The sequence below is a fragment of the Canis aureus genome, chromosome 27, assembly GCF_053574225.1.
Source record: "Canis aureus isolate CA01 chromosome 27, VMU_Caureus_v.1.0, whole genome shotgun sequence".
In the NCBI taxonomy this organism is placed as follows: domain Eukaryota; kingdom Metazoa; phylum Chordata; class Mammalia; order Carnivora; family Canidae; genus Canis; species Canis aureus.
In genome coordinates this window covers 9,383,102-9,408,672 of record NC_135637.1, presented here as the reverse complement: position 1 = coordinate 9,408,672, position 25,571 = coordinate 9,383,102, and the positions used below count along the sequence as shown (strand labels likewise).

The following is a 25,571-nucleotide window of genomic DNA, read 5'->3' as shown; positions in this document are numbered from 1 at the left end:
ATGCTTGGAGCCACCAGACCAAAGAGAGCCCCCCCTGGAAGCTTCAGAGAGAGCACAGCCCTACCAACACCTCCATTTCAGGCTTCTGGCCCACGTTGCTGTGAATGATTACATTTCTATTGTTTTAAACCCCAACTTGGTGGTAATTTGCCAGGGCAGCCCCAGGAAACCAGTGCCAATATTAAGGGACATTGTTTAAAATTCGTAAATGAGTTTCAACTCAGAACATGACCTACTTGCCACCTTTTGGAATTGTGCTATTGCAGGTTCAGGCATCTCGTAAAACCACTCTCAGGCTTAACAATTTGCTGAAAGTGACTCACAGAACTCAGAAAAGCCATTATGGTCATAGTTGTGGTTTATTATAGCAAAAGGAGATGGATCAAAATTCGCAGTGGGAGATGGCTGAGGATGGGGTCCGGGAGAGACCAGGCTGGGAGCATCGTTGTGCAGATGGCATTATCTCTTGTAGCAACTACACATGGCTGCAGGCAGGATGTATTGCCATCCAGAGAAGCTCACCAGAGATGCTTGGTGTCTAGGGTTTCAGCTGGGGACTGGTCATGTAGAAATGACTGGTCATGCTTGGATTGCTGACTTTAGTTCCTAGCCACTCCAGAAATCAAGCTAATACCATGTGGCCCAAAATCACTGTTCTCAGGACATTCCAAGGGCTTTGAAGTCAACTCCTAGAATTTGGAGACAAAGGGTCATCAAACCTTTCCTTGGGGAGGACTAATCCTTTACTAAACAGATGTACATGTGTCCATGAGCCTCATTTCTGGGAACTCCTGGTACATTGTCTTCAGGGTAGGCAGATTCCAGCATGTTGCTAGAATCTGATACCCCGGTTCCTATATCATGGCATGGAGGTGGTCAGTAGAAGTCAAAGGAAAAACACAGAAAAGAAATGTTAAAAATGTGACTGTCAGAAAAGGTGAGCATTAACCTGTCCATTGCCACATGTATATTCCACATATATTGTCACAGTGCTTTGGGAATTGGCACCTGTTTCCTTGTGTGAATCAGACAACATGGGCTTTGTGGTTTGGCTCCTTAACAGGCGCTGTCCATGTATCTGGGAGGGGCCCCCGCTGGCCCAGCAGGTACTGGCAAAACCGAGACCACCAAGGATCTGGCCAAAGCCCTGGGCTTGCTCTGTGTTGTGACCAATTGTGGTGAAGGCATGGATTATAAGGTATGACCTCAGTGTCACTCCTGGTACTGCTACTGGACAGAGAGCAGAAGATGGGATATGGTAGGAAGGCATTTCACCCCGTACTCTTCCATGAAAAGACATGGAGACAGCTGGAGGAAGAGAGCAGATAAATCTTTCACCCTCGGTCTCAGAGCTTGTGTGTGTCTGCTTGTTAGCAACATGTAGGCTAAACATCGAAAACTGAAGTCCCACCAGAGCCATGTAATATAAATAAGAAAGTAGCAGGTGGAGACCATAGAGAGTGGTGAGGGCCATGGCCAGCTGGTGGGCCAGAGGGAGAGCCATTGCCTAGCTGCGGTTCGCTGTTACTACTTGGGAAAATGAACCCAGTGTTGCTTGATGTTCCAGTATTTCTTTTTTTAAAAAAAATATTTATTTATTTATTTATTTATTTATTTATTTATTTATTTATTTATTTATTTATTTATGATAGAGAGAGAGAGAGAGAGAGGCAGAGACACAGGAGGAGGAAGAAGCAGGCTCCATGCCGGGAGCCTGACGCGGGACTCGATCCCGGGACTCCAGGATTGCGCCCTGGGCCAAAGGCAGGCGCCGAACCGCTGAGCCACCCAGGGATCCCTGATGTTCCAGTATTTCAAGAGAAGCCAGGATTCTGGAGTTTTTCATAAAATTCTGTAATTTGTAAAGTCCTGTGAATGGGAACTGGCCCAGGAGGGTCCTGGAAGTCTTGCCAGAAAGATCCACCAGTGGGGTGATTGGCTGGCTGCCTCTCTGGCAACCGGATCCACACTCTCTGTTTTAACTTAGGGAACATATCTGTAAATATGTCACTTGTGATTTTAAAGTTAAAAATTTCCCTTGTCCTGACATTTCTTTCACTCTAGGCCATTGGGAAGATTTTCTCTGGCCTTGCCCAGTGTGGGGCTTGGGGCTGCTTTGATGAGTTCAATCGAATCGATGCCTCTGTGCTATCTGTCATCTCATCTCAGATTCAGACGATCCGAAATGCTCTGATTCATCAGCTAACCACGTTCCGGGTGAGCATGAGTGTGAAGCTGGGCCTGATCACACTCTTCAGGGTGGAAACTTTGCTGTGTTCCTTTTGAAACATCAGATGAAGGCTTGACAGATTTTTGCTTTTGAATTGAGGTAGTTGGGTTTCCCAAAATTATCAGCATCTTTGAGAATTAGAGACTGCAGTATTCTAGAACTTCAAACTAATTCCAGACATAGAAGTAGTAGTAGCTATAGACAAGTAAGGCAGTGTTCTCAAGTAAGTAATGTCCAGAGCCCCCTTTAAAGAAAAAAACAAAATTCTTGGTCACTTCCCAAGTTTGAGGGGGGAAAAAAAAGCAACCTTAAAGATGAATGTTCCATTCAATTGAAATGTCTTTCAATAGATAGTATTACACAGACAGAAAATTTTGCCTTCTGCCTCGTGAAGTTAGGGCATTAAAACGAGCTGGATTTTTAAGGTTGTCATCAAAATGAAAAGGCAAATTAGAAAAAAAATTTTGAGCATCACTGATTTCTGCCCATCCAAGATTATATTTGCAGACCCGAGCTGGTAAGTCTGCAGTAAGTTATAGCTGATGATGCTGGATCAGAATTTGGAAAAAAACGATCTTATTACATGATTTAGATAGTCCCAAAGTTGGTTCTGTGACAAAGGGGACCAGAGTGCCTGGGCCATGTCCCTGCACCGGGGTCCCCTGGGATCCTGGCGTGCTCTGATGTACTCCCTACCCCCTGTGTGCCCCACATTCTTGTCACCTTATGCCACTTGCCTTGAGGGCACACTGGGCCCTGTCACAACATTTTTGTCCCTGTCTGCCTAGGATTGTCCTTCCTTCCCTTGTGCCTGAAAAACTCCTCTATATCCTCCAAGGCCCTATAGAGCCTCATCGAGAGGGCTAGTGAGGATTCGCTTGTGGGTCCCTCTGTGCCCCTGGCACCCCACCACTTTTTCTCTTAGACCACAGTGCAGTTCATTGTCAAGAGATTGTGGAAACTAGATACTGTTAAACATTTTCAGGATTCCCATAAAGGCTTTGGATGGATTTTCTTTTAATTGGTTCTCCTGGGCCCCACATGGATATAAGGGAGTGGGTGACGGTGAGCAAGTGAGCAGGCTTGGGAGACAACATAGTGGCCTCCTTCCTCAGGGAGCATCAGCTATCTGCTGGATGGCCCTTTTGTTCCTGAGGCAGGCTGTGCCTCATAAAAATACTGTTTTCTATCTTTTATCTGTCCAGTGGACCGGTAAAAGAAATAAAATGGTGAAATCTTAGAGGAAAAAAAGTTGAGACAGGTGAAAGTTGGCTGTAGGCTAAAGAAATTCAAAACAGGGTAGTTTGTGGGTCCCTGAGGTGCCTGGAGGAATGGAGGCTGGTTTCTGGAAGGATGCTGGGGTGGGTTTCTGTGGGAAGAGTTGGTGCTCGGGTGGGGGGGGGTGGAGCTAGAATGGGGGCAGGGACCAGTGACATGAATGAGAATCCACTTTGTGCGGAGCATCAGACTGGGTGCTGGGGCACAGATCGATTGCCTCATTCAATCACCACAACCTTGCAGAGAAGGAGACTCACTCAGAGAGGGTAGGGAGCCTGTCCAGGCTCACAGAGTGCCCGCATACTCCCCACGCTGCACTCCTTCCCAGCACCTGCTGCTTCTCGAGGTGTGCAGACTCTGGATTTGGATCACAGTTTGGCAGGGGCAAAGCTCATCACCTAGGACCCTTAGGCGAGAACCACAAGGACAACATTTGAAGCCTGGAAACAGACGGGAGTCAAAGGGTGGTGTCTTCCTTGTACCATGAAGATGAACAGCCCCGTGGCTCTCTCTGTCCCTTTTCCCTGGTGGTGGGCCTGCTGGCCTCATACCCCATTCTTTCCTGTTGCCCTCCAGTTTGAAGGGCAGGAGATCGCCCTGGACTCGAGGATGGGCATCTTCATCACCATGAACCCGGGCTACGCGGGCCGCACGGAGCTGCCTGAGTCAGTGAAGGCTCTCTTCAGGCCCGTGGTGGTGATCGTGCCCGACCTGCAGCAGATCTGTGAGATCATGCTCTTCTCCGAGGGCTTCCTCTGGGCCAAGGTGACGTCTTGTTGGAGCCCTGCTCAGCCGTCCTGGGACCCCACCCTGCCTCTGCTTTCAGGCTGGGACTTGGGAAGTTTGCATTCTGTGTGGCTTAATTGTGTGTGTGTGTGTGTGTGTGTGTGTGTGCGCGCGCGCTTTGTCTCTCTCCTCCTCCTGTCTCTTTTTAAAATTGTTAGTTTTATTTTCAAGTAATCAGACTCAACAAGAAGTGGGAACAATAGAACAGAGTTCCATGTACCCCCTGCCTCCCCTGGTGATGACAATTTATACCCCCAAGGCAGGTTGTCAAAACCGGGACCGGGAGATGGGCATGGTGCTATTATCTCAGGCACAAGCTTTATCTGGATTCCATTAGTTTTTACGTCTCCCTGTCTCTGTGGTATGTTTGTTTGTATATAGTTCTAGAACATTTTGTTGTATGTGTGGCATAGCCAGTGCCACAATCAGGATACAGAACTGGGCCATCACCACAAAGAAACTCCTTCCTGTCATCCCCTGGTAACACACCCTCTCCTTGGCCCTAACTCCCAGCAACCACCTCTCATTCTCTAACATGACAGTTGGTCACTTCGAGAATGTTCTGTACTTGGAATCCATACATATGTAACCCTCTGAAATGGACTTCTTTCACTTAGCCTCATACCTTGAGAATATGTGGCTTTAAAACACACACAGACACACACAAAATCTCCTTTATCATATTTTAAAATATGTGTAAAAAGTATGCACCTATGTTTTCCCAGAAGGTTGTGAAAAATGTATTAAATAGCAAGTGCTTTCAACACAAAGGGTTGTGAGGTCTCTTTTCTGTAATTTTTTAAAAAGGCTTTTGCTGCTTGCATGTTGTCTGGATTTTAAACAGGAGTGGTGGGATCTCTGGTTCTTAGTCCTCATGCCATCCTTAGGGAGCAGCAGGCTTTGAATCATTGATGTAGTAGTCAAGATCAGTAGCTACATCAGTAGTCTGTGAGTGGCTGACTCATCTTGAAAAATGAGTTACAGGAGAAGCTTTTTTAATTTAAAGATTTTATTTATTTATTTATTTATTTGAGAGAGACAGAGATTGAGAATGAGAGAGCAAGAGAGAGGGAGAGAGAGAGAGAGGGAGAGCGAGCGCGAGCAGGAGTTGCAGGGGCAGGGCAGAGGGAAAAGGAGAAGCAAACTCTCTCCTCTATCCCAGGACCCTGAGATCATGACCTGAGCCAAAGGCCGATGCTTCCCCTACTGAGCCATCCAGATTCCCCCAGGAGAAGATTTAACATGTTCAGGTCTAAATAAGAAGGAGGCATATTTTTGGAGTGTGGGTGCTATGATTTAAAAAGTTGGATGCGTTTTATTCTTAAGCTAAGGCAGTGAAGATCATCCTCAGCTTTCAAAGACAGTCCTCAAATTTTAGCAAGACTGGCATTCTTTGAAATTAGTTCCTAATTTGTCATCATTGAAAACAAAGGACCCATCCTGGTGTTTCTCTTAGAGGCAAGGGTCTGCTTGTTTATAGAGCAGTTCCATTGAACAATTTTATGTCCATTTTCTTTGTAGAATGATGTCCTGTTGCTTTTAGGTCATTCTCTTTCCTTGTTTTTCATTATCTTTGATCACAAAAGACGCTGTCCAAAAAGATGACTGTTCTGTATAAGTTGGCCCGGGAGCAGCTCTCCAAGCAACATCACTATGATTTTGGACTGAGAGCCCTGAAATCCGTGTTGGTAATGGCTGGAGAACTGAAGAGAGGCTCTTCTGATCTCAGAGAGGTAGGGGCCATGGACACCGATGTTCTCCAGGTCTTTATCTGGTTCACGTGTACCTAACAAACACTGGGACATGATGATGGACTACAGCATAGTGCTCACAAGAAAGTTTTAGTTTTAGCTGTCACTTCATTTACTTCATTTGGTTGCTGGCCTTAATTGGATCTCTTATTATTTATTAGTAGTATATGCTTTTTTCCCCTAATATGACTAATTACCATAGGTCAAGTTGAATGTCTTCACAACTCTGATGCTTCAGTGGTAATAATCAATCCATAATTGCAGGATGGTGGGGTGGAGGGGTGGGGATAAACCCAGTTCTCAAGAAAGCATGAGAATGATTTTTTTTGTTTTTGTTTTTCTGCTTTGCAATAAAAGCACAGAACTCACTCCAAAGCAGACTTCTCAGTGCTGCTCTGTGGGCAACAGGCTCACATGTCTAGAGACTGTACTTTCAATGTTTTATGTCTTACATTTTATATGAAATTTCATTTTATATTTCATTAGAGGATTTCTATACTAGTCCCTGGGCTTTTTGGAAATAATCCTTAAAGACATCTGTTTCGTTCTGCCCCAGGATGTGGTGCTGATGAGGGCCCTTCGAGACATGAATCTGCCCAAGTTCGTATTTGAGGATGTCCCTCTTTTCCTTGGTTTGATTTCTGATCTGTTTCCTGGACTAGACTGCTCGCGTGTTCGCTACCCCAATTTTAATGATGCCGTGGAACAGGTGCTGGAGGAGAATGGCTACATTGTCTTACCTGTCCAGGTAAGAATGGTGCAAAATGTGAAAATGAGTTCATAGGCTTCTTCTGGGTTTTTGGTCTTTCCATCTGAAAAAACTAAATGTGGAAAAATACACATAACATTTACCATCTTAACCATTTTTCCCTGATTTTTTTTATTGTGGTAAGGTACACATAACAAATTTTCCCTCATCTTACTCATGTTTAGTATAGTTTATTATATATTGTTATGTTTATCTATATTGTTGTGAAAAACATCTCCAGAACCTTTCCATCTTGCAAAACTGACACTCTATCTCCATTAACCAACACCCCCACCCTTCTCACCCCTCCCCCACTTCCTCCCTCCCCCCTCCCCATCCTGAGGCCTGATGCCCACCTGGTACCTACCCTTCTGCTTTCTGTTCTATAAATCTGGCTCCTCTGAGGACATTATGTAAGTGGAATCTTGCGGTGTTTGTCCTTTTGTGACTGGCTTTTTTCATTTAGTGTGTTTCATAGTTTATCCATGTCATAGCAGGTGTCAGAATCACCTTCCTTTTTAAGGCTGAATAATATTCCACTGTACATACATACTACCCTCCAGTTGTTTTTTTTTTTAAGATTATTTATTTATTCATGATAATCAGAGAGAGAGAGAGAGAGAGAGAGAGAGGCAGCAACACAGGCAGAGGGAGAAGCAGACTCCATGCAGGGAGCCCTACGTGGGATTCGATCCCGGGTCTCCAGGATGGCGCCCTGGGCCAAAGGCAGGCACCAAACCGCTGAGCCACCCAGGGATCCCTGTTTTTGACATCATGTGATAACTCCAGTATTTTGTTTTGGGGTCCAGCTATCTAATATTCTCTCCCCACCCCACCTTTTTCTTTTTCCAGAGTCACACTTACAAGGAAAATTAAATTAGATGTTATTGATAAAGTGTTGATCATCTGAAGTCTGTAAGGTTGTATATGTTGCCAGAAAGCCATAAATTATGGCCAAAGTGTTCTGCTGAGTGTATAAATGCCTAAAGCTGCACAACCAGGGTGGCCGCCTTTGGTTGGGGTATCTCAGGGTATCAGGCTACCCAGAAGCCTCGAGCTGGGGCAGCAGGTACTGGCCGCAGATGAGAGTGCTCTCTGCGCTTTTCCTGACTCTGACATTTTCCTCTGGAGGTGGTTGTTTAAAAAGGGAATGTAAAATGGCATAGCAGCTATGAAAAAACAGTCCGGCAGTTCCCCAAGTAGTTAATCATACAGTTACCACATGCCCCAGCAATTCCACTACTATGTATCTACCTGAGAGAAGTGAGAATATATGTCCATGCAAGAACTTATACACAAATGTTCATAGCACTGTTATTCATAAGAGCCCAAAATAGAATCAATACAAATATTCATCCATGGATGAATAAACCAGATGAGATCTTGCCACACAGAAGAATAGTATTTGGCCACAAAAAAGCATGCAGTCCTGACCCACGCTGCAATGTGGATGAACCCTGAAAACATGCGAGTGAGAGTAGCCAGACACAAAGGCCTGCATAGACTGTGTAATTCCATTTACGTCACTCTGTTTCTGTGTGGAGAATGGGGAAATCCATGGAGATAGAAAGCTGATGGGCAGTGCCAGTGTCTGGGGGCAGGGTTGGGAAGAGGTGATTAATGAATACAGAGTTTTTTGGGGAGGATATGGGTGATGAAAATGCTCTAAAATTGAATGGAGTAATTGGTGCACATACTAAAAACCCACTGAATTGCACACTTGAAATGAGTGAATTGTGTGGAATATGAATTACAGCTCAACAAAGCTGTTTAAAAAAAAAAAAAAAAGGTGTGTTTACCCTAGCTGCTAATCTTTGCCCCACAGGTGGATAAAGTGGTTCAGATGTTTGAGACCATGTTAACCCGCCACACGACAATGGTGGTGGGGCCCACAGGAGGGGGCAAGTCTGTGGTCATTAATGCTCTGTGTCAGGCCCAGACCAAGTAAGTATGACCCTGAGGTAGGGCCTGGTTGCCAGGGTGGTTTCCTGGTATGGTTGTTGGTGGTATCACCAAGTCCCCCTTGGTTTCTCAGTTCCTAGGAAGTTAAATTTGTTTTAAAACACTGCTTTGTTTTTAAAAGATTTTATGTATTTATTTAGAGAGAGAGTGGGGGAGGGGCAGAGGGAGAAGGGGAGAGACAATCTCATGAAGACTTGTGCTGAGCATGGACCCTGACATGGGGCTCAATCTCGCGACCCTGAGATCATGACCCTTGCAGAAATCAAGTCAGATGCTTAACCGACTGAGCCACTCAAGTACCCCAGAACTGCATTTTTTTTTAATTTGTGAAGGCAAAAAGTTCATTCATGTTTGAACTGACATATAGCTACCACAAAGAAGACATTTCAATTCAGGGTGGAATCCAGTTAGAAAGGAACACAAAACGTTTTTAATATGTTAGATGCATGGCCATCAATTATTTTCATGACCCAGTCATTTTCAGAATTGCATACAATACAAAAAGAAAGAAGGGAGGGGACCCATTATTCAGGGTGAAATATTCAGTCCTAAATACTGAAATATGAACACATCAGTGTCCTACGGTAGACTCAGAGCATCTCTACTTGTTTCATTGCTGATTTGCTATTTTAGAAGGCAAAACAATGACCCTTTCGTGCATTAGACTGTGACTAGGTTTATCTGTGAGAGGAGTAGTTAATCATACAGTTTCACAAACAACCTTATAAGGATATTTTGAAAATTAATTTGTTAAGTTGTATTTTCTTGGTGTTCAGGTTGCTCCTTCAAAGTAAGTCAGGACACTCATCATTATGCAACACTGTTATAGTATCAGAGTGGCCAGAAACAGAGTGTTATCTCACCAAAGACTTTGTTATCAGCAGCCCAGTGGGAGCAATGCTGCTCCAAGGGAAAGGAATCTCACACTCCAGAATACAGGATATTCTGGAGACTTGTGAATTGTAGTGCCTATCCTTAAACTGAAATGGATTTTCTGACTTCTCACTTTTCTCTTAAGCAAGAACTAGATTCCAGAAAGACTTTACTGCATGTTAACAAAAATCTAAATCAAGCTTTATAATCTTTGTGACTTTAATATTTCTAGATAGTCTATAAAATCTGCTGAGTAAGTGACTGTCACTTTTTCTTATTTCTTCTTATGTTTCTTATGAGAAAACCAATGGACAGTGGCTTATTGATTTTAAGTGGGTTATGCCTTGGCCAGCTTGCCTTTTATTCTTTAATTAATTTATTGTTAAATAATTGATAGAACTATTATATACATATGCATATATATGCATGCACCATTATTTTTATTTACTTATTCAGTTAATCATGAACTGCTGTTTGTGTGAAGTCTGGTTTTCTGCAGATGAATTAATTCCATAGTGTTGCAGGAGTTTGCAGGCATGAAGGGTGGCAAATGCCCTGTGTACACAATTTATAAAGTCAGCAACACAAAGTGGATATCCTGTAAATATGAGGATTGAATATTAGTAGTCCAAGTGTGTTATGTTTTCTTGGATAACTATGATCTCTTATATACTAGTTATGAAATATTTACATAAATTGTTGTAGGCATGAATATGTAGCTTAGTTTCTTGATGCCCTCAAAAGGCAAAGCTGTGCTTTCAGTTCAGCTGAAAGCACACTTGTGTTGGGGCCACATTTTTGGTGAAACATGGTTTCCTTGCATTTAGTGTAAACCATTAACAGTAAGCAGGAAGCCCACAGGAGAGTTTGTGTGGGTTGCATTTTAAATTCTGGATTGGATCCAAAACATTGAATCCTCACATAGGTGGTGCAGACTGTTTTCCTAATGCATTTAGGCCACCTGGACCACAACTGCAGCCTCTCATTTGATTTAGGCTTGGGCTGATGACAAAGCTGTACATCTTGAATCCCAAAGCTGTGAGTGTCATAGAGCTCTATGGCATCCTAGACCCCACCACCCGAGACTGGACAGATGGAGTGCTGTCAAACATTTTCAGGGAGATCAACAAGCCAACGGATAAGAAGGAGCGAAAGTGAGTACCTTTTTGAGTTAGGAGGGAGCCTGGGTTAGTTCATGTTCATTATTTAAATGTTATGGATGAAAAAGACAATGTATAGTATTGAAGTTTCATTAATGGATGCCCACAGAATTAGAGACAGATGTCAAGGGCCCTGTTCACAAAGTGCCAGGTGCAATCTTAGTTCTCTATGTGTTATCTCTGTCTGCTCAACTGGGAGGAAATTCTCCCCTCTGTAAGGGCACTTGTCATTGGAGAAGGGCCCACCTGGACAATTCAAGATGCTGTCATCTTAAGGTCCTTAAGTACATCAGCAAAACCCTCCCCCACCCCCCAATATAGTCATAGTCACAGTTTCTGGATGAACATATCTTTTGGGGGCCACCATTTCAATCTGTTACACATGGGCATATGAAATACTTTCCTTTTCTCCTGACTTTACCATAAGAAAACTTGGTGTCAAAACAAGTGATAAATAGTTGTTGATATTCAGTTTCAGTTTTAAGAAAAGAATGAGATAGACTGTGATACTGTCCATCCCCATGGACAGCTGCTACTGAGCTTCAGCAGATTGTTCCCGTGCAGGAATGCAGGTCTGTGTTGGGAGGACTCCAGTTTGCAAGAGAAGCAAGACATCCAGATTTTTGTGTGTTTTTTTTAAAAATTTATTAATGATAGTCACACACAGAGAGAGAGAGAGAGAGAGGGGCAGAGACACAGGCAGAGGGAGAAGCAGGCTCCATGCACCGGGAGCCCGACGTGGGATTCGATCCCGGGTCTCCAGGATCGCGCCCTGGGCCAAAGGCAGGCGCCAAACCGCTGCGCCACCCAGGGATCCCTTTTGTGTTGTTTTTTAATTCTTCAATGATGGTGACTGACTCAAACAATTTTTTAAAAGATTTATTTATTTATTTGAGGGAGAGAGAGTGTGAGTAGGGGGAGGAGCAGAGGAAGAGAATCCCCAAGCAGATTCCCCACTGAGCACTGAGCCTGAAGTGTGGCCTGATCCCATGACCCATGAGATCATGACTGGGCAGAAACCCAGAGTTGGACATTTAACTGACCAAACCACCTGGGTGCCCAGACTCAGTTTTTATGTTTGCTTTTTTTCCCATTTGATTTTATGGGTCAAACTTCTGGAACAAGTTGGGTGCTCAGTCTCAGGTCCTTGCTATGAAACTCTGAGAACAAGACATCAGCATGATTCCCTATGAAAGCTTGGGTTATTTTTACTTGCTACAGGTATATTTTATTTGATGGGGATGTGGATGCTCTGTGGGTAGAAAACATGAATTCTGTGATGGATGACAACAAGCTGTTGACATTGGCCAATGGGGAGCGCATTCGGCTTCAAGCACACTGTGCTCTGCTCTTTGAGGCAAGTAGTAATGAAAAATAGTTTTAATATGTCTTTCTTTTCAGTAAAAGTTTAAATGTTCATTAAATTGATAATAAATATAGATGACTAAAGAAAACCCAAACAGTGCAGAAGAGTTTTTATGATGACCACAACTCAGTATTCCCCCTACTCCTCTTATCCCTCTTTACTGAATTCCAGAGGTAACTATTTTTCACTCTTGAGTTATTCTTCTGATTATTATCCTGGTGTCTGTAAACAACACACTTAGCATGCTATTCCTTCCTATCAAGTTTTTTTTTTAATTTTTATTTATTTATGATAGTCACAGAGAGAGAGAGAGGCGCAGAGACACAGGCAGAGGGAGAAGCAGGCTCCATGCACCGGGAGCCCGATGTGGGATTCGATCCCGGGTCTCCAGGATCGTGCCCTGGGCCAAAGGCAGGCACCAAACCGCTGCGCCACCCAGGGATCCCCCTTCCTATCAAGTTTACACAGTATCTATGCTATAACTGCTATGAAAGTGAGAGTTCATCTCATACCACTAGTTCACTCCCCTCCTCAGAATAATATATTGCTAAATCAGTTGAATCAGTAAAACCGTATTTGCATTATTATGAATATGGAAATATTTACTGTAGGGCCAGCTAGTATACTGCTATTATGTTTACTTTCTTTTAGAGCCTTTTTTTCTTTTTGGCCTGAAGTTTGTAGTTGCCTTCTTTTTTCTTTCACACTATTTGCCTTGAACTTTTCTTTGTTTTTTCAAACTTTTTATCGTATCCTCTGAACTTGTTTCACAGAAGTGGCCATGAGATTTGCTTTCACTTTGGCTTGATGTCAATGCTGTTTCTAACTTGGCCTGCAAACTTTGTTGATGCATGGGTATTTGTGCATATCATTATGTTATTGGCTGACTGAACTGTCTTTTCTTTTCATAGGGAGATGGATGTGTTAATATTGTTGGTTTAGATGCATACATACTCCAGAACAATGTTTATTTCTTGGTGTTGGAATTTTGAATAAGTTATTTTCTCCCCTAGAGTTTTCTATTTTTGTCAAATATTCTAAATCATATTAATTTTCACATTAATTTATAGTAAAAGAAAACTTTAAAAGGTACTATATCAGAAATGTATTATCTTTCCATAATAAACCTGTGTTCAATCAGAAGCCTCATGAAGGCTGTTAATCTAGGAATGACTTGGATTTTATGCAGTTATAAAAATTTGCACAAAGCAAAGGCTTTTAAACACGTAGTCCAGTTGTCTATAGCCATAGACATGACTGATTTTTTTTTTTTTATTTCTCCAGGTTGGTGATTTACAGTATGCCTCTCCTGCAACTGTGTCTCGATGTGGAATGGTGTATGTGGATCCTAAAAACTTGAAATATCAACCATTCTGGAAAAAATGGGTTAATGAAATACAAAACAAGGTGAAAATTATTTCTAAAATGAACTTAAAAGTTATTAGTACTTGTGGCTAGTTGGATAAACATAATCCAAAGGGTTGTTTGTAGTTAAAGCCATGACCTTGACCTTGATCTACCTATGATCTTAAGTACTTAATGTTATCAATAAATTGGATGAAAACATGGAAGACACATTTGCTAGATTTCTAGAAAATTCCATAACTCGTAGGATAGGTAATGATTTCGATAGTTTAGATCAGAATTTCTTCTGTAAAGAGATAGAGAGTAAACATTTTAAGCTTTGTGGGCCATATGGTTTCTTTTGTAACTTACTCAACTATGCCATTGTGGCAGTAAAGCAGCCACTGTATGTGATTGGGCATATCTATGTACCAATAAAACTTTACCAAAAAAAAAATCTGGTGATGGGTCAGATTTGGCTTGCGGGTTGTTGTTGGCAACTCCTGGTCCAGGCAAGCCCAGCTACTGAGAGATTTGTCTTTAGAGGGGCTCAGCTTTTGCTTAATTGGATGAATGCTGTGTGTGAAGGACTTAGCTTGTCATGTAATTGAGTTCTGATGGTTTTAGTTGATCTCAAACCATGTCATGTGTCACATGGCTGCTAAAGTATGTATTGTCATAACAAAAAGGCTTCATTAAAAAGTGCAGAGATAGGTATGATAGTCATGTGAAAGCTGTGGCTTGACCACACCCAGGATACCATGACCACATTCTCAAAGTGACACAGGTGGTTTGGGCGTATCACCAGAAGGACCACGAGGCTGATGGTAAATTGGAAATTGGGACATAATTATCCCAGAGAAGAGAAGACCAAGGGAAACATGATAGGACCTTTGGAGCCATTGTTGTAAGGGAGAGAGAGCTATCTAAAGCCCACCCAATCTCTGGTGGTCCTCAATGCCTTGATAGGGATAGAGGCCTTCCATGGCTTTGGACTCTTTGCAAGATGACTGTGGCCATGTAACTTGACCTCAAAGATAATCAGCCCCATTTCTGTCAAATGGGACCTGCTATCCTCCCTCCCTCCCGGGTGGTGGGGTAGACTCTATGGCAGTGAAATAAAATGCTTCATGACAAAAGTGCACTGTAGAGGACCAATCTCTCTACAAATATATGACACTGTTATCAGGGTTTATTTGCCTGCCAGATTTATTCATCAGAAGACCTTACTCATCCCTTTTTTGTCAAGGTAAGCTTTCCACTAACTTCTATTTAAATAAAGGAATCCTTGAAAATGCATTGGAATTCTGCTCTTTTATAGGCAGAGCATGGCAATTTGGAGACTCTCTTTGAGAAATATGTGCCCTATCTCATGGATATGATAGTGGAAGGGATAGTGGATGGAAGACAAGGCGAGAAGCTGAAGACAGTTGTCCCTCAGACAGATCTAAATATGGTGAGAAATTATCTCTGTCAGCAATGAGAAAGTCTTCCTTAAAGGTGGACCCACAGTCCAAGGGAAACAGAGATGCCAGAGGGATAAGTTGTAACATTGTAGGTTACTGACAATAAAGACACAGCACTTCCTGTAATGACCCTGTGCAGGACAAGATGACAGGCTCCATCTGACTGAACCAATATGGTGGGTTTGTAAGCTTCCATCACTCTGGGACCTGCTATCCCACGATGTATGACCAGAACTGACCCTGGGCTGGCAGGGGAGTGGAATATATGGGCTCATCAGAGATTTTCCTGTGCACTAGGTAACCCAGTTAACCAAGATGTTGGATGCACTACTAGAAGGAGAAATAGAAGATCCTGACCTTTTGGAGTGCTATTTCTTAGAGGCTCTGTACTGTTCTTTGGGTGCTTCTCTGCTCGAGGATGGAAGGATTAAATTTGATGAATGTATTAAACGCCTTGCTTCTTTGCCTTCTGCTGATACGGAAGGGGAATGGGCCAACCCTGGGGAATTGCCAGGTAAGAACTGAGTGTCACCTGCTTTTCCCACTCAGGGTGCTTTTGCGGAGGATTTTAGAAGACGTGATCTTGCTTTTCCACGTGTATGCCTGTGTGGGTTTTCCAGCTCCTTTGTTTCTGTAGACAATGGGCAGTGCCCCTGGTGTGTCCTCAGAAGTTCCAGTGTGTGAACTGCTGTAGCAGAAGCCCCAGTGGCTTTTCATGTTGAGTCTAAACCATTATCCCCCTGAGACTTAGGCATTTGATTTCTTCCCTCTGTTTAAGTTTTTATATTTTTTCACACATGATTCCTTTGATAGCTCAGTTGGTAGAGCACAGGAATATAAAATTTTTCACACTGTGCATGATTTTGAGTTTCTTCTCCACCTATTTTTTTAAACCACCTCTCTAAATTTCCACAATTTAATTCACCTGCAGTATTCCTGAGTATTTGCACAGTAGGCGATCAAGTGTGGATCTGTGGTCATTCTTAGGAGATCATCATATTAAGGTTTTAAGTTTGTGTGTGAAAAAACGCATGCTCCAAGAGCTATATTCAGTGAAAATGTGCCTTTTTTCAAGAACTCTATGTAACAGCAGGATCTGTCTTTGTTTCCTGATGATGTTTGAATATGACTTGGCAAGTAGACATCTTTCTAAGTCATATTCTATCATCATTACCTGGGGTGTTCTTTTCAGAGTGCAAAGTAAAATGGCCTCAGGTCTTTCTAATGGAGCATGTTGAGCAAGTAAAAGATGTTTTACAAGTCCCTGCTCTTTTGGGTGGCAGTTGGCTTATGCTTTTCCAGCGCGGCATGCCTCCTTTGGGTGAGTGCTTCCCAGCTGTGCATGCCATGCTGGCTTTGTTTGGCTGTCATCAGTGACCCCCCCCCCACCTCGGGGCCCCTGGTGTGCTCTAGTTCTGGGGATTCGAATGGCTCAGTAAACATCTTATTTCCAGATGCCTTCTGCACTCAACTCCAGCAATGGGTCCCTTGACCTCAGGTTAGCTCTGAACACCCAGTGCTGTTTTATGTCAGCATCATCAATGTGCTGTTGGTCAGCCTCTGTGACTCTGGCTGTACCTGTTTGTACTGGCCTTGTGGGGACCACCACCCACCTCTCTTCCTGTCTCCTCTGTAACCGGACCCTGTGCTCCTTGCTTTCCTTTGCTGTTGGCTTGTCACTTCACCCTCTCTTGCTCCAACCCGCGGCCCTCTTGCCCTGTTGTCCTTTGTTAAATGCCTGTGAGGGGCTCTGAGTCTGTCTTCTGCGCCTGTCTGGGGCTGAGTGACACTGAGAAAACCACGAATTCAGACCGCGCCTTCGTGAATACAGATATGGAAGAGAGAAAGAGGAATGAGCGAGGCAGTGTTGTGTGAGAGGTGCTGCCTCACCAGGCTGTGTCCCTTGGATGTTTATGTGTCCAGCTGTATTTTTAATGAGCTACTGGCTCCTCACAGGCAGCGTATCATTTTCCTCCCAAGACCTCCACCCGACCCTCTGCAGAAGATCCTTCTTGATTCAACAGGAAGAATAGAAGGCATCATACAGGGTTTTCCTGCCCACAGACGGGCCCGCCCGTTGCTCAGGTGCCCACTTCCTTGCTGGGCTCCTCTTGGGCGGGCTCTCCTGTCTCTCCCCTGCTGACCCCATACCAGCAGCTTTTGGACCTGCTTGGGTGAAATCTTCTCAATTTTGTCTCCTTCCAGAGGTGTCTCTCTGCCTCTTTCCTTTTAAGGCCACACATCCTTGAAAGGTTGGCTGCCAGCTGTGTCCTCACATCCCACCCACTCCTCAGCCTGCAGCCACGCACAGGCTCCCTGCCCAACAGCTGGAAGGTGCCTCCAGCAAGCACACCCCCTGGCCTCCCCGCCGGAACCCACAGGCCTTCTTGTCCTCACTGTCCTGGCCTTGCCCAGCGTCCAATGCGGCTGACCACTCCCTGTCCTCCTGAAATGTTCTTCCTCTGCCCCGTGGCTGCTCCTGCCCCATCCCCTCCTCTGCCCCTTCCTCACATCTTCTAGCCTCCTTTTGTGCTTTGAGTCCTCGTAGAGCCTAGGCCACCTGCTCACAGCTCCTGCCTGCCTGTATCCTTCCCTTCTGCTCCTTCTCCTGGTGCCCTAGCTCAGTTCTATTGAAATCTGTCTGTCTATCTATCCATCATCATCATCATCTCTATCAATCACCTGTCTGTCTGTCTCTCTGCCTTGCACATCAGTGACCTTGATACTTTCTCCTCCCAAACCTGACATTTCAGTCTGACGACCCCGCGCCCACCACTCTGGTGAGGTGCTCCTGTCACTTCTGCATCAGGCAAGGCAGAAGCCTCAGAACAGATCTCCCAGTCTCTCCTTACCTCCTCCTGCGCGTTTTCCTCTAGGGTCATACTGGTCCTTTGCACATGCAGATCTGGCCACATCTACCCCTGGAGGCTAATGTGGGTGACTCCCCAGTACCTGGAAGGTAGAGAGCCAGCACCTGAAATGGTCTGCCGGGCTCTTCATGCAACAGTCCCACAGCCCTTCAGGCTTTTCCTCATCTGCCTGCTCTGAGCACGACCCACTTACTCCCTCCTGTTCTTCCAGCCACCTGCCATGCTCTCTTCTCCCTCAGACAGAGTCTCCTGGAGGCCCCCACTTCTGGCTCGGGAATGCCCAGTCTTTCGGGTCTCAGATGAGATGACATTTCCTCTGGGAAGTCTTCCTCCCAGTGATAGCTGCAGAGGTTGGCATTGCTGAGGCCTGTGGGTGGCAGTCTGTCTGGGAGGAGGGGCATGAGGGAGCTTCCTTAGAGCTGAGTTTGTGTATCACCCCTGTGATTGGTGAGGGATGTGTGCATGGGCCACAGAGGGACATGTGTGCGGGGGAGGCCCAAGGTGCCCTCCCTGTGGCACCTGGTGCCTCTCAGACCTCTTCTCTGCCCCATCCTAGTTAGACGCCCTCATGGGGTGCCCAGTGCACCTGTTCTTGCCCTGTAGCAGATCGTAGCACCCCACATTGAAATTGCCTATTAATTTGCCCCCATCTTTCCTACCCTCCCTCTTCCTCCTCTCTGGCCCACCAACACCTGTAAGCCTAGGAACCACCTAGCATCTGCCTCCCCCTCATGTTCCCAGGGAAGGGACTCCATGCCTCTCTGTCCAGTGGGCAGGAGTGTTCATTCAAAGTACTCAGTTAAGTTGCTGTCCAGGGAACAAGTAGCATTAGTCCATCTCCATGTGCTGGAGCTAATTCTGTAGTTCCATGTCTATGACGAAAGTGAAGTTAGACCATTATTCCCTGCAGGTCACCTCCCAACCTTGTATGACTTTCATTTTGATTCCACACGGAAAAAATGGATACCGTGGAACAAACTGGTTCCTGAATATATTCACAGCCAGAAGAGTAAATTTATTGACATCCTGGGTAAGTGAGAACTGAACCTCTGTACTTGGTTTAACAGTGGAGGGTTCTCGTTCCATGAGGAAGTAAGACAGATCTGGTGGCCTCTGTGGCACCCTGAGTCCCACCCAGAGAGCTGCTTTGGAGAAACTGAAAAGAACAAGCCATGGGCCTTGCCAAGAAACTGGCATTCCTGATTCTGTTTCTGTGCTACTGGCTCTGAGCATCTGCAGATGTGTGTGACTCTTAGCTGCCACCTGACAGGTGGGGTGGTGGTAGAACGGGCTGCCCTGCCTCCCCTCACAGTCCCCTGGCAGCTGGCTGGCCAGGGGAAGGAACCAAGGAAGAGAGAAAGAGGAATGAGCGAGGCAGTATTGTGTGAGAGGTGCTGCCTCACAAGGCTGTGTCCCTTGGATGTTTATGTGTCCAACTGTATTTTTAATGTACTCCTCTGGCTATTTAGAGAATAGTGGCACACGGCTGGTGTGGGTTCTGGTCGGATGAGATGTACTCATTTCTTCAGGAACCAGTCAGGATTAAAAACGACCAGTATAGGAGTGAGCTGGACCTGGCTTCGTGGTTTCATTCTCTCTTTAGAGGAAGTCGTCGGGCAGGAAACCAAACCCTGGAGGGATGTGGCTGATGTTAGCAATGGGGAAACGGAGTTTTTAATATCCTGACTATAAATCAGAATTGGATATTAAAAACAGTTTGGGTGCTCTAAATCTAGACTATGGCAGGGATTCCACAGCTGTAGAAATGTGTCAGACTCACCAGATTAGACCCTTAAAATGGGTGAGTTTCATGACATATAAGGTATACCTTGTAGAGCTATTAGAAATAACAGGAGGTGCCTCGGTGGCTCAGTTGGTTAAGCATCTGCCTTTGGCTCAAGTCGTGATCCCAGGGTCCTGGGGTTGAGCCCCATGTTGGGTTCCCTGCTCAGCGGGGAGTCTGCTTCTCCCTCTCCCTCTGCCCCTCCCCTCTGCTCTCTCTCTCAAATAAGTAAATAAAATAAAAAAAATAAAAATAATGGTTGTGGTAAGGAGGTTCTCCTAAGAAGACTGCACCCATCCATGCATTTTCAAGGCCATATCTTGGGTTTTTGCTGATGCTTTTTATGAGATGTTTGGGATTCCGTGAAGCTCCAAGTTCCCACCTGCTCACCCTGTGGCATTTCTATGATGCTCCTGTGCTTTATCATGTTCCTTAGTTCATACGGTGGATACGACACGTACTACCTGGGTGCTGGAAGAAATGGTCAAGATCAGGCAACCTATTCTCTTGGTCGGTGAATCTGGCACCTCCAAGACAGCCACCACCCAGAACTTCCTCAAAAATCTGAATGAAGACGTCACCGTAAGTACTGTGCTTGTCCATTGCCTGCTGCTGCGTAGCAAACGGCTCCAAGGCATAGCAGCTCAGCACCACAGATGCTGCACACCTCCCCCTTCCCACAGGCGGGGAATCCGTGAGTGGCTCGGCTGGGTGGCTCTAGCTTAGGCCCTCTGCGGAGCAGCTGGCCAGCAGTCGGCCGGAGCTGCGGGTGTCTGAAGGCCTGATGGGGGTCCCTTGCAGACGCCCACTGGTTTAGGCCCCCCACATTCTATCGAGGTGACTCACAGGGGTTCCTGGGTGACCCATGCAACGTGGCAGAAGTGAAGGCAGAGGATGTCCCAAGTCATCAAGGGTGGTGTTGCATCTTATTGACTCTCTGCCTCGGACATTCACTCTGGCGGATGCCAGCTGCCACGCAAGAGGTCACCCAGCAGCCCTGGGAGGGGTCAGTGCAGGGGGAGCCAAGAACTGCCACCTTGGGGGAGGTGTTAGAGGCTGGCTATCATGTTACTCATCTCTGGTTTGTGACTTTGAAAACTGGAAGGTTTTTCCTTCCTTCCTCCATCTCTGCATTACATGTGGGAGCGTCTGACATGGGTCAGATGCTGGCTAGCCAGGTGCCATGGAGGCAGACAGCAGTGACCCTGCAGTCAGGTCTGGAGGGACTCGCAGTCAGTGGGGCAAACTTGAAAATGAACCCATGAAACATGACAGTGCAGAGTGAGCCAGGGCTCCAGATTAGGAGGGACCACGTCAGTGCTCCTCTCTGTACTCAGAGTTGCCCCACGCAGGCCACCTGCTCATCATTTCAACTGTCCTGGCCTAAAACAATTTTTATTTAGTATTTTAATAACTGAGAAAAGACTCATGTCTCCTCCAGGAAGCTTCCTGTGGTTCTCACGATATCCAGGTCATGTATACTTGACCCAAATCCACTCACTGGCCCAGCGCTAGTTTTTGTTAATATCCATTCATCATTTAAGTTTCCAGTTCCTGTTTTGGCCTTCTGGAACTTCCAAGGGGAGCAAAGTTTCCTGCGGCTTTCCTCCCTGGCTTTCATACTTAGCTTGTTGCCCGGAAACCACGTGGTCCTCTGAGGCAGGGAGTGGTCAGCCAAGCTTGGGCATAGGCATCACGTGAGGGATGTACACAGGACTGGGCCAGACTGCCTGCAAGTGGTTGAGCCCACTCACACGCTGGCGCGTGGAAACATGGTATATTTAGCTTTAAGTATGTCATCCCAGAGGATGCAGAGGGATGTTTACCACCAGAGGGACCTGCAAGTTTGTGGGGTCAGGCAAACAACAGTGATGTTCAGAAACCCCCACCGTGATGCCCTTCCACTGGGACTCAGCAGCTGGTGCTTATCCCCCCAACAGGCACATTTGAGCATATTCGCTATAATGAGATGCACATTCACCTTCGACATGTTGGGCTCCTGTGCAGCTGCACCAGTGAGCCCCTTAGAAGGCAGTGTTAGCTACGGTGCTGGTTCTTAAGGGTGGTCCCTAAGCCAGCAGTATTGCCTGAAAATTTGCTTATACTACTCTAGACCTATTGAATCGGAAACTCTGAGGATGGGGCCCTGGGACCTGTGTGGCACTAGACCTCCAGGTGACTCAGGGACACAATTATGTGCGAGAACCTCTGGCCAGTGAAGTCTCAGTAATGTGCTAAGAAGCGCAATTGGCCGGCCCTGGGACGTGCTTTCTGCACAGGGGCTGGGGGACCTCCCTCAACTTTCTCTCACGGGGTCAGTTCCACAGGTGCTCTCTCAGACCTACTTATTAAGATGCAGCAGGCATGGCAGTCACTTATGGTTGAATATTATTACCTTGTCATACTGAAAATACCTCTGTGGACTTCATCTCCTGTGATAAAATCACCCCATGACGTAATCCAAGCAGGTGTTATTAAAATTGTCTTACAGATGTGAAAAATGAGGCTCTAGAAGGTTAAACCTCATTCTGGAGGTTCCCCTAGCCAGAACTATGCAGAACTAAGAACATCCCTCCCTGTCCACAGGCGCCCAAGGCCCACACGCAGCAACTCACTGTTGCCTCATATAACCTGCCAAAGGTGAAGAATGAAGTACAGACACACAGTGGATTATAGAAAAGTTCAGATCCCAGTGAATTTGCAAAATTGATGGTAGCTCACGGTCCAGCATTTCCCGCTGGTACTGTGAAGAAACAACCGCCTTCTGGAATGATCCCTCTCTGTTCCAGATTGTGTTAATGGCCAATTTCTCCTCCCGCACCACCTCTATGGATATCCAAAGAAATTTGGAAGCAAATGTGGAAAAACGAACCAAAGACACATATGGCCCACCCATGGGGAAGCGCCTCCTGGTGTTCATGGATGACATGAATATGCCGAAGGTAGCGTCAGGGCTACAGAGTGGGGAGCGATGGGGCAAGGCTGTGTGCTTGTGTTTGTGTTGCTGCGTATGTGTATGGCATTCATGAGTGGGAGAACATGTGTCTTCATTCTGCATAACACCTGCAGGGTGCTGGCTATGGGGAGCCAGCTTAGGAGACAGTGTTACTGGAGTGTTCTTACACAGAGGGACTTTTCCCTACAGATTGTTCTCCTTGCTTTCTTGAAGGAGTAAGCAGGCAGCAGGCAGCCTCCAAACTCTTTACAGCATGTGTTTGAGTAAGTGATTTCCCAATGAGCCTATAGCTTAGATGATAATATTGTTCTCAGTCCCATATACATGGGAAGCATAGGGTCTAGACACTTCTCCGGGGTTCCTCTGGAATTACCAATGAAGGGAAACTTTAGCATGCATGCGGAGTGTGTTTCTGGGGCTAGAGCCTGAGAGGTGTGAAGTTTTCTTTGTACTGAAATGTAAATTTATGTAATTCCTGCAGAACCATGTTTTTTTCCTCTGAAAACCTATCTTCCAAATAGACTGCAAAGCCAGGATCCACCCATCCATCCGTGCATGCACGCATCCATCTGTCTATCTAACCATTCATCCCTGTATCCACACACTCACTTATGCATCCATTTATGCATCTGTTCATCCATTCATGTATATATCTATCCATGCATGCACCCACACATCCTTCTATCCATCCATCTTTCCATGTGTCTTTCCATCCATCCATCCATCCATCCATCCATTCCTCTATCCATCCATCCATTCCTCTATCCACACACTCATCCGATTGTACATCTATTCCTATATATGCATGCACCCACACACCCTTTTATCCATCCATGCATCCATCCAATTAACATATATTTATTGAGCACCTCCTATGGGTCTGGTGCTGTGCAGTGATGAACAAAACATAGTAGTCCCTGCCCTTATGGAGCTTATAGTCCAGAGGGGGAAGATGGATTAAAAAAAATTACAAATGAATATATAGTGGCAAACCTTCAGAAACCCTATGGAATGAAAACCAGAGTGCTCAGAGAGAGGAAGAGGAAAGACGGGAATTAGTTTAAATGGTCAGGAAAGGCATCTCTGAGTTCTGCTTTATGATACTACCGTTATCTCTTTTCTTTAAAAACAAAATCAAGGTGGATGAATATGGCACACAGCAGCCAATCGCCTTGCTGAAACTGCTGTTGGAAAAAGGCTACTTGTATGACCGTGGGAAGGAGCTGAATTGTAAAAGCATTCGGGACCTCGGCTTTATTGCTGCCATGGGAAAAGCTGGAGGAGGCCGCAATGAAGTTGATCCGAGATTTATTTCACTGTTCAGTGTCTTCAATGTACCATTTCCTTCAGAGGAGTCTTTGCATTTAATTTATTCCTCCATCCTGAAAGGCCACACTTCGGTAACTTGCTTTTAATTACCAGTCTAACCTGGAGGACCTTGTGTTGAGGAGAAGTGTATGTATGGTTGACTTAGGCATGAGGCACAGCAGGCACAAGGCCCGCAGTACTTTTGGGGGTCCATGAATGTACTTTGACTTCTTTTAAAACCAGAAGAAAAAAAGAGAATATAATCTAGCCTGGATTATATTCATCTGTATACCAGTGCAGTCATAAAATATAAAGTCATATATTTTTATGGAGGATGGGGCCCAGAAGGCAAAAGTGTCTTGGGTGCACAGAAGTCATGATGTAGCCCTGAGTTACATGTGCCACATTGAATTGAGTCAGTGAATCAACTAGGGGACCAAGACCTGGAGTCAGGTCCCATTCTGCTCCCTGGGTAAGTCCCTTGAGCTCTCCTAGACCTGGTTCTCATCTGGAACAGGGATAATGATGGTGTCCACCTCACTGAGAGTCTGGGAAAATGAAAGGAGAAAAGGGCACATAAAATGTGTGGCACAGTGTCTAGCACACAGAAGATACTCATCAGATACTAGTTACCGCTCTCATTATGATTTAACTTGGCTACCCCTCCCCCCACAAATGGAACCCATTCACTTAAATGATGACCTTCTGGTCCTGCCATTTCCCTCCTATAATGAGATTTGTGCACACAAAGCCTTGAGGGGCAGGAGAGGTAAAGATGTGGGATGGTGAGGTGTGATCCATAGGAACTGTGGGCACCTGGCATGTTCGTGCCCTATCATAAGCTATTCAGTGTCAAAACTGTGAGTCTACACTGGTCAAATCAAACTCAAACCAAGGACTGGTTTGGGTTTTGGTTTCACATCATGTTGACTTGTCAATGTGAAAATCTAGGGAAACAAAGCAAATCAGATGATGTTTCTTTGGCCTTCTTTTTTCTCTCAGAGAGAGAGAGAGAGTATTTGAATGGGGGTGGAAGGGGCAGAGGGAGAGGGAGAGAATCTTAAGCAGGTTCCATGCTCAGTGTGGAGTGTGACTTAGGGCTCAATTTCATGACCTTGAAATCATGACCTGAGCTGAAATCAAGAGTCAGATGCTCAACCAGCTGAGCCACCCAAGTGCCCCTTTTTATCTCTTCTTTAAAAATTATGGTACAATTCACATAGTGTAGCACTAGTTATTTTAACCAATTTAAAGTTTTGGCATTGAGTACGATTCCCAATGTTGTACAACCATTACCACTACCTAATTTCAAAATATTTTTGTTACCCCAAAAGCAATCACAATCTCCCATCCTTCAGCCCTTGGCAATTGCTAATTTGCATTCTACCTTTGTAGATTTCCCTCTTCTGGATATTTCAGACAAATGGAATCATACAGTATGTGGTCTTCTATGACTGGCTTCTTTCTTTAGCATCACATTTTCAAGATTCATCCATTGGTAGTGTGTGTGTCAGTACTTTGCTCTTTTTTTTTTTTTTTTAAAGATTTTATCTATTCATATGAGAGAGAGAGAGAGAGAGAGGCAGAGACACAGGCAGAGGGAGAAGCAGGCTCCACGCAGGGAGCCCGACATGGGACCCAATCCCAGGTCTCCAGGATCAGGTCCTGGGCTGAAGGAGGCGCTAAACCG

At 45.2% G+C, this 25,571-nt stretch overlaps 1 protein-coding gene across 4 annotated transcripts in view; it reads left to right on the top strand.

Moving 5' to 3' along the window:
* The window catches only part of DNAH10 (dynein axonemal heavy chain 10), a 133,421-nt gene that overhangs the window by 62,230 nt on the left and 45,620 nt on the right, over positions 1–25,571 (top strand). For all 4 annotated transcript variants that reach the window (XM_077875303.1, XM_077875300.1, XM_077875301.1 and 1 more), the window contains 15 exons: positions 1,064–1,198; positions 2,065–2,217; positions 4,085–4,273; positions 5,881–6,027; positions 6,602–6,793; positions 8,619–8,737; positions 10,624–10,782; positions 12,010–12,145; positions 13,439–13,561; positions 14,820–14,954; positions 15,262–15,478; positions 18,745–18,864; positions 20,054–20,199; positions 22,407–22,559; positions 23,713–23,973. In XM_077875303.1, coding sequence (XP_077731429.1) covers positions 1,064–1,198; positions 2,065–2,217; positions 4,085–4,273; positions 5,881–6,027; positions 6,602–6,793; positions 8,619–8,737; positions 10,624–10,782; positions 12,010–12,145; positions 13,439–13,561; positions 14,820–14,954; positions 15,262–15,478; positions 18,745–18,864; positions 20,054–20,199; positions 22,407–22,559; positions 23,713–23,973 — 2,385 coding nt within the window. The remainder of the gene's footprint in view (positions 1–1,063; positions 1,199–2,064; positions 2,218–4,084; positions 4,274–5,880; positions 6,028–6,601; positions 6,794–8,618; positions 8,738–10,623; positions 10,783–12,009; positions 12,146–13,438; positions 13,562–14,819; positions 14,955–15,261; positions 15,479–18,744; positions 18,865–20,053; positions 20,200–22,406; positions 22,560–23,712; positions 23,974–25,571) is intronic.